This window comes from Vigna unguiculata, chromosome 11 (genome assembly GCF_004118075.2).
Source record: "Vigna unguiculata cultivar IT97K-499-35 chromosome 11, ASM411807v1, whole genome shotgun sequence".
Classification (NCBI taxonomy): Eukaryota; Viridiplantae; Streptophyta; class Magnoliopsida; order Fabales; family Fabaceae; genus Vigna; species Vigna unguiculata.
In genome coordinates, this window is record NC_040289.1 from 22560911 (window position 1) to 22570217 (window position 9307).

Sequence of the window (9307 nt, forward strand, 5' to 3'; positions counted from 1 at the left end):
TTAAACAACAGTAACCACCATTGCTGGTAACTTGATATCTTGGAAGGACAAGAAACAAATTGTTGTGGCAAGATGTAGTGCAAAAACAGAATATAGAGCTATTGCCTCATCCACTTGTGAGCAATTGCTTAAAGAGTTACAATTTGGAGATGTCCCTCAAATGACCCTTATATGTGACAATCAAACTACTCTTCATAAAGTGCTAATCCTATCTTAAATGAGAGGATCAAATACATTAAGATTGACTTTCATTTCATTCGAGAGAAGATTGTGTTTGGAGACATCAAGACTGAGTTCATAAACTCAAATTATCAGTTAGCGGATATTTTCAATAAGTCTTTACAGGGACTGAGAATTGATTATATTTGTAACAAGCTTGATACATACCATTTATATGCACCAGCTTGAGATGAAGTGTTAGATATATTGTGTTTTATGTTAATTATGGAAACATAGTCCCTCTAACATGATGACAACTATGTTTTCCTAATTAACTTTCTTAGGGTTTTCAGTTGTCTTTGTTCTCTTTCTAAGAACAATTTCTCCTATATGAATAATATCATAAACAAATTTTTGGACAGCTGTCATCATGAACTCTAGAATGGGAATCGAAGACAGATCCCAAACTTCTAAAGAATTATAGAAAGTCCATTTTGCTTATAGTTTAATTGGAAAAAATTATCTTAAATTGTCCAATATTTGAAGACAAGTCTAGGAATGGGATTATTGTTCCAGAGAAATGAAAAATTAAAAATAGAAGTGTATACTGATGCAGATTATGCAGGGTAGGGTATGTCATGGATAGGAGATCTACTATAGGATATTGCATGTTCTTGGGTGGAAATTTAGTGACTTGGAGAAGTAAGAAAAAAAATGTTGTTGCAAGGTCTAGTGCAAAGGCTAAGTTTCGAGCTATCGCACAAGGGGTGTGTGAATTGTTATGGCTGAAAATTATTCTAAATGATCTTAAAGTGGCATGTGAAGAACCTATGATCCGTTATTGTGATAATAAGTCAGTTATTAGCGTTGCTCACAATCCAGTTCAACATGAAAGGACCAAACACATAGAGATAGACTGACACTTTATTAAAGAGAAATTGGACAATGGTCTTATCAGTACTTCCTATGTCCCATCTCAACTTCAGCTAGTATATTTGTTTACAAAAGGTCTTCTTACTAAACGATTTCATGATCTCACATGCAAGCTGGGAATGATAGACCTCCATTCACAAGCAGTGTTGTAAGAAGGATATTAAATGCATTACTAAAAGTTGGTAGAATATTAAATATTACTAGAAGCTAACTAGAAGCTAATAGAAGATTCTAGAGATTAGAGTTTTATATATAGAGACTAATGTATTGTTTCAAATGAAGCAATTGAATAAAAATCTTCGTTTTTTTATATTAATTCTTTCTAGTGTTCATCCGCATGTTTATCCATGTTATATTCAGATACATTAGCTGAAATCTGTTTAACGTTTCTTTTTCTTGGAAATAAATAAGATTTTATAAATCTCAAACTTTTGTCATACCATTTTTCTCATGTTAAAGTTGCTTTATTTGTTACTTCCAAACAAAATCAAATCTTAGAGCCACTTTTTTCAAAAACTGAAATTATAACAAATTTAATTTTTGCTGGTCTTCCAAACACACCTTAAATGTGAAAAATTGTATACTATCATCCATTGAGATAGTAAATTCATTAGAAAGTTTTACTGCGATTACAATTATCTATTACCGAAGAAGTTGAAATTTTTTAATGATGTCACAACACGATTGTATGATAATGTAAAATAGTTTTATGTTAACACTGAATCAAAAATGTAAATATTCGTTAATAGATAGTTTTAAAAGAATATATCATTTTAGCAAGTTGCTGTGTTTACTTAATTTTTTTTATTCTGTCTTTTGGCAGCAAGAAGCTTTTGCCCTTCAATATACCCACTAGGAGAACAGCAATGGCAATCAATTGTGGGAACTCCTCTAATATGCCTCCATTCTGTTCAGATCGTGCCTGCTCTTCCACCATCTTTTGCTTGTCAAACTGTTATTGATTGTCAACCTCTAATGGTGTGTGGCTTTGTGCAAGTTCTTTTAACAAATGGCCAGCTTGTGCATCTTTTTAAATACTTTTATGCCAATTATGTTATCTGATAATAATATTTCATTGTTTTCCAGATTCACCTCCAGGAAGAAACCTGCCTCAAGATATCATCATTCTTAGCTGATAGTATTGTTGTGAATCATGGTGACATTTTACCAGATTTCTCAGTAAAATCTTTTAATTTCACTCTCAAGGGTCTGGATCTTACAGTTCCTTTGGATAAGATCTGTCTGGATATTTCTAAAACCAATATAAACAATACAGTCAATACCTCTTTTGCTGGAGCAAGGCTTCGGATTGAAAATCTTTTCTTTTTAGATTCACCCTCATTGATACTGAAAATATTGAACCTCGAGAAGGATCCTGCTTGCTTCTGTCTTTGGGAGGGTCAACCAATTGATGCCAGTCAGAAGAAGTGGACTGCTGGAGCTTTCCAGGTTACTTTATCTCTTGAAGTATGTACAGACAAGCCTCCACATCAGAGCTCTCTCGGATGGACATCTGGATTGTGGAGATGTGTTGACCTGAAAGATGCTCGTATAGAAGTAGCTATGGTAACTGCTGATGGTAATCCATTGTTAAAGGTTCCTCCTCCAGGGGGTATCGTGAGGCTTGGTATAGCTTGTGAACAGTATCTATCCAACACTTCACTTGAACAATTATATTTTGTCCTCAGTGTCTATGATTATTTTAGGAGTGTTAGTGAGAAAATAGCCATAGCTGGAAAAAAGGGACAATTGAAGGATGTCAGGAACAAATATTTAAGTGGAAATCTGATGGAGAAGATTCCCAGTGACACTTCTGTAAGTTTGACAATAAAAAATCTCCAACTTCAGTTTCTTGAGTCATCTTCTGTGAATTCTAAGGGAATGCCTCTAGTACAGTTTGTTGGAGATGATTTTTTTGTTAGTGCTACTCATAGAACCCTTGGTGGTGCTATTGCTGTTTCATCCACATTAAATTGGGAGAGAGTTCAGATAGATTGCCTGGATTCTGAAGAGCATTTCACATGTGAAAATGACTCACCTTGTAGTACTAGCGAAAATCTTCCGTCAATAAGTGATCATGAACACCTTAAACTGAGACCTGTTTTCTGGGTGCATAACAAAAAACGGCTACTTAATGGAAATGCTCATTCATACCCCTTTCTGGACATACATATGGAGCAAGTCATACCATTTTGTGTAGTAGACACGGAAGTACATACTTTAAATCTCTCAGCTTCTATATCTGGTGTTCGTCTTGGTGGGGGAATGAATTACTCTGAGGCCCTCCTGCATCGATTTGGAGTACTAGGGCCTGATGGTGGTCCAGGGAATGGTTTGTCTAAAGGGTGGGAAAACTTACAAACTGGACCATTGGCAAAACTTTTTAAGACAACATCTCCGATTGATGATAATTTAGAAAATGGTATAAAACAGTCTATTTTCATTTTCTGTTGTAGGTGTTATTGCTTTATATATAGTAAAGTTTATGTTATATTCCTTGTGTTTTGTTTGTTACTTTAAAGTATAGTTTTCTTACAAACATCTACACCAGTTGAAACTACGACAGAAGGGAAAGGTACCAGTTTTTCACACTTGAAGAAGCCAGATACCGTGGATATAACTATACAGTTGAGAGACTGGTTATTTGCTCTTGAAGGTGAGCATGACATGGCTGAAAGATGGTGGTTCTCAACCTATGATGCAAACAGAGAAGAGAGGTGTTGGCACACAACATTCCATATCTTGCGGGTAAATGCAAAAAGTTGCCCAAAGCGTGCTCTGGAAAGAAAAACACAATCACACAGAATACAACTATATCCTGTGGACGTGGTTACGGTAAAGACATGCGTCCTTCTTTCTTCAAATTTGATGGACTGTGTACATGCTTGATTTCATTGAGCTTAGCTGTTGGGCGGAAACTTTCCATACATTGTGAGTAAATGCAAAAGGTTTCTCAAAGAATGTTCCAAATATAACTAAAAATATAAGAACATGCTTTTCCACCATTAAGTGAACCAAGGCCCTAGTAACTTTCACTGGCTGAGCTGACACGCTGATAGGATTGTCTACACTTGCTCAAAGGCAAATCACCAGCCAAAAGACATAGAAGTAAATTCCACCCTTAAGGCCAGTACTTAAGTAGTTCTTAGAAATCCGTTAGTCTATGCAACAATAATTGAATTAGTTTGCTCAATCCCTATCCATAAATACTTACATAAGCTCTCAGATTTGAAAAACATACATAATAGTTTCTGATTTTCTTTCTAAATTCTAATTCTCTCTAGTAGGACCTTTATTTAGTTTGTCTCTGTAGCTTTAACTGAATGCAGTTGGTTCAATCCTCGTTCAAAAATATCTTGTATAAGCTCTCATATGAATAACAAACTCTGAAGTTTAGTACAAAATAATTTCTCCCTTATTTAGTCCCACTAAATACCTTATATATATATATATATATATATATATATATATATATATATATATATATATATATATATATATATATATATATATATATATATATATATGTATGTATGTACACATTAATTGGATAAATTTGGAAGTAAGTACTGCCTATTCTAGAAAACAAATCCCTAAGATTGTGGGATTATTACCTTAATATTAAAATCAAGATACAACCAATATACAAAATTAAAAACAATAGGAATCAAATCTAAAACTTCGTAAAATATCTTATCACTTCCTCCAAGCTGGTGAATAAGTGTTCTCCATCCCCTGCTTAGATATAATTCTATAAAAGTTACTGATATCCAGCCCCTTGTTGAGTATGTCTGCAAGCTATGCTTCAGTAGACACATATGGTTGCAAATCAAACGACTGTCAAGCTTTTCTTTGATAAAATGTTTATCAATTTCAATGATTTAGTTCTATCATGTTTTACAAGGTATCAGTTATGTTGATTGCAGAATTATTGTCATAATATAATCTCATAGGTTCATCCCACTTTATCTTTAAGTCTTCTCGTATAATCATCGGCCATAATAGTTCAGATATTCCTTGAGTCATTGCTTGAAATTCTACTTCAGCACTAGATCTAGTTACCACACTTGTTTTTTACTCTTCCAAGTTACTAGGTTTCCACCAAGGAAGGTCGAATACCTAGTAGTTGACCCCGATCCTAGTTGAACCTGCATAATTATCATCAATATATGCCTCAAGACCGGCATTCTTGTTTCTTTTGAACAAAATTCCTTTTCCTAGTGTCGCTTTAAATATTGGACAATTCTAAGACCAACTTGTAAATGTGTTCTTTGGTTGATGCATAAATTGACTATCTAGAATCACAACAAAAGTAATATTTGATCTAGTGTGAGATAGATAAATAAGTCTTCCACAAGTCTTTGGTACATTTTTTTATCCAGAGCAACATCTTCTCCTGCACTTCCCAACTTTGTATTTAGATCATTAGGTGTACTTGCTAGTTTGCAGGCTGTTTTACCTATTTCCTATAGTAGGTTAGTAATGTATTTTTGCTGAGATATGAAGAGTTTAACAAAATCAATCACAACCATGGTTTCTAGCAATCTTCCTTGTCAAGCAATTGATGCTTTGGATCCAATTACTCTCACACACAATTAACAAGAATCTTAGCCTTACATAACCTTTTTGTTGTTGGAATATATTTCTTGTCAGTTGCCGAAGTCAGTAGTGAAAATTTTTCGAATAATTTCCCTTCAATAAAATGGACATTTAATGAAAGAAAAACTGCAGGTGAAAACACTATAAATTTTAAATATTAGCTAACTGTACACACTTTTTATCTTATCTGTAAATCTGTCCTTCCGTACCCTTTAAATATTGTGCCAGAACTTGCAGGTTGGAGTTCAAGGGTTGAAAATCATGAAGCCTCAAGCCCAAAAGGACATTCCTTCATCAGTTATAACCGAAAATGGAGTAAAACAATTCACTGAAGAAGTTGAGGGAATTGATCTTGAAGTTGGCATGATATTACGTGAGGATAATGAAGATGATGAAATTTTTAATTGGGAAATGGAGAATCTAAAGTTTTATATAAGACAAACGGTAATGGGCCCTTCGTATTTAAAGTATGTAGTCATTGACTTTTTCTATTGAAAGGTCCTGTGTAGTGAAGATTTTTCTATACAGAATGAAGCAATTGTAACCAAGGAAGACGTCCAAAACCTCACTTTTCTATGCAAATCCGAAATTGATTCTGTGGGCCGAATAATATCTGGAGTTTTACGGATATTTAAGCTTGAAAGTTCTGTCGGCCAGTATGTAATTGACAGGCTTGGCAACCTAGGTATGCTTCCAGATTTTCTTGTGTATACAATGCTTTTAATTAGGAATTAGTTAGGTAATGGTCATATTACATTTGTAATCTATCCCATTTTTCTCCTCCACATTCTGTTCTCTGTTACCAATTAGTATATAGAGACCAACCAACCTACAGTATCAGTTTTCCTTTGGGTGTGAGGCTTTGGTTAATTTTGTTGCTGGTTGTTCTTTCCCTTAGTTCTTAGAGTTTCAAGGGTTAGTTGGGCTGATAATCTCATTTATTTTGTAATCACCAATAATGCTATTTTGATATGCAGGAAGTAAAGACATTGTCAAGAATTTTTGTCCTGAGAAGCCTAGCATAGATGGTAGTGTTTCTAGCCAACAAAACCTAACAAAAGAAAGTCCAAGAAAAACTATGGAACAAACATTAACTTCGCTTGAGGAAGCAGTTGCTGGTTCACAGACTAAGATTAGTGATTTGATATCTGACATTGGTACTTCTGAATCTTCCTTTCAGCACCTTACTGTTATCAAAGAACTCGGTCAAAAGATTGAGTCGATGCAGGGTTTAGTGGTGCAATTGAAGAACCAACTTTAACACCTGTCATGTGTAGTTAAATTTTAATAATTTTCGTAGGTCAGCATTCTTTTGTATATAGCATAGAAGTCCATAGGTTGAGTATGTACAAGATTTGCCAAAGGCTCTGCATTTATGCATAATTAAATCATCGAATGGAAGAAAATAATGCAATTTTGTTCTACTGAACTGCACCTTCACCTTTTTTTCATATTCATATACGGGCAACTTTGTCAAAGAGTTGTTGATATATATATATATATATATATATATATATATATATATATATATATATATATATATATTGGATCAATTTAAATAAACTTCTTCAAGGTATTTGTTGAAGAAAACAAGAATATGAGATAAGTTTTTCTTTTTATGTTAAAAGGTGATCTTTTATAGCGATTATAAAATGAGGTTTAATTTTTTTTACTTACAAAGAAACTTAAATTCTTCCTTCTTGATGTTCTTTTAAAGAAAAATTTAATCTAACATACTCATAAATCTTAAATCTTTTCGGTTTCATTTGGCTGATCATCATAAAGAAAGATAATTAAATTTTCTTACATTCATAACAGCGTGAGTATATCTAAAAAATCAGAAGAAAACTTGTAATGGATCTAATTATTTACTCAACACTGTCGCAGAATACATCAATTGAAAAATCATATATAAAATGTTTGATTCTTATTTTGGTCGGATAGTTTCAAGTTGAATTTCGTTTAACCTTTTGTCTCAATTGCGTTTGAATTTTTGAAAGATTCACTCAGTTAGATTTTTAAAAAAACAATAATTACTAACAGCATTAATATGTGATTTTTTAATTTTTTGTAGAATTTTGTGTTGTCCATGTGTTCCAAGTGACACATGTTCCGAGTGACACATGGCACTGGTGCTAGTTTCAAGTATTTTTGTATTATATTCAATTTAGTTCTTATATATGTTTTTTTATTTCGATTCAGTTTCAATTTTTTTTTTCAAGAACAATATTGTACTCCTCTAAATTGAGACCGAATTTATTATTTGTATATATGTTATATTGATATTTTTATTAAAAACAACTTTTTAATATATTATATTATTGTATATTATTAATCCATGTTTTCTATGAAATTATAACTAATTAAATGTAAATGTTTTAAAAAAAGAGTAAGATGATGAAGGCATGACCACCTCCTTAGAAGCTCCCTCAAGAAGGATCACTAGAAGCATGTCTAGAGGGGAGTCTTCTATTCCATCACCTTTATCTTTGTTTTGCATTACTTTAGTTTGAATTCCCTAAGTTGGTTTCTAATTGATTTATTTTGGTTGACTTGTTGACTTTGATCCAAAGTTGACCTTTGACCAAGATTAGATTAACTTAAACCAACATGCTAATCCTTGTTTGTCTTGTTTTGTAGGTAATTAAGAGAAAGTAGAGCATGGCTAGGTGGCACTTGGTGATTGGAGCACTTGGATGAAGTGGAAGAGAGAGGAAAGCAAAAAGCATAAAGCAAAAGCAAAAGTAGACATGTACCTTGTCTCCTTTTGCCTTTGTGGTTTATGCCTTAGAAGGTCACTTGGTCTCCTTCCTCTTTTGGCCTAGAATCCTCATGGGAATGCCTCCACCAATCATCTTCCTTCACTTGGCCAAGACTCACTCTCACATTAGGTTTAGGGTTTGCTAGTTAATCCTTTTTCATGTTTTTGTATTTGCTAAAGGACCCCTATGAACTCCTATTTAAAGGGTGCTCCTTGTCTTGTAAAAGGGTTGATCATTTTGTTTCTAAACTATTGTGTTTCAACCTTTAAATTTTCGTGAGCTCTCCTTCCTAGAAGTGAACTCACCTTTGCCTTATCTTGCTTGCAAGTGGCGGCACCATCACTCATCTCTAGGGCTTGGTTGGCTTAGATCCCCCCTATGAGTGGCGTGCTTCTTCCATTCTTCATCTTCTATGCTTTCCATTTTTAATGTTTCTTCTTTCATTTTGGTTCTTTAAGTGTTGTTAATGTTGTGTGAGTTTAAGCTTGAATCCAACTCTCTTCTTCCTTTCATGAGCTTGAGAAATGAACCTTCACATCTAGATAGCTTGCTATCTTAATGTCCAGTGGGAATTTTCAAAAAGCTTTCTTAAATAACTTCACCATATTCATAACTCTAAAAGGAAACAAGATAATCCTTCATCAGTATTTAAAACCAATATATTATTAATCTATGTTTTTTATAAGATTAAATCTAATTAATATATATAAAAATAATAAATTGTAATACAAATATTAATATAATATTTATTCAAATAATAGTCGTATGCACGACAGATTGTACAATTCATAATATAATTTTACATTCTGGATTGTACAATCCGTAGTTCGGATTACACAATCTGTAATGTAATT

General features: G+C 33.2%; 1 protein-coding gene across 8 annotated transcripts in view; it reads left to right on the forward strand.

Annotated features, from left to right (window-relative positions):
- LOC114169213 overlaps positions 1 to 7120 on the forward strand; it is a 39379-nt gene extending 32259 nt beyond the window's left edge. For all 8 annotated transcript variants that reach the window (XM_028054254.1, XM_028054255.1, XM_028054257.1 and 5 more), the window contains 6 exons: positions 1916 to 2070; positions 2179 to 3514; positions 3644 to 3927; positions 5929 to 6135; positions 6220 to 6376; positions 6669 to 7120. In XM_028054254.1, the coding sequence (XP_027910055.1) occupies positions 1916 to 2070; positions 2179 to 3514; positions 3644 to 3927; positions 5929 to 6135; positions 6220 to 6376; positions 6669 to 6952 (2423 nt within the window). In that variant the 3' untranslated portion in view covers positions 6953 to 7120. The remainder of the gene's footprint in view (positions 1 to 1915; positions 2071 to 2178; positions 3515 to 3643; positions 3928 to 5928; positions 6136 to 6219; positions 6377 to 6668) is intronic.
- The last annotated feature ends 2187 nt before the right edge of the window (positions 7121 to 9307 follow it).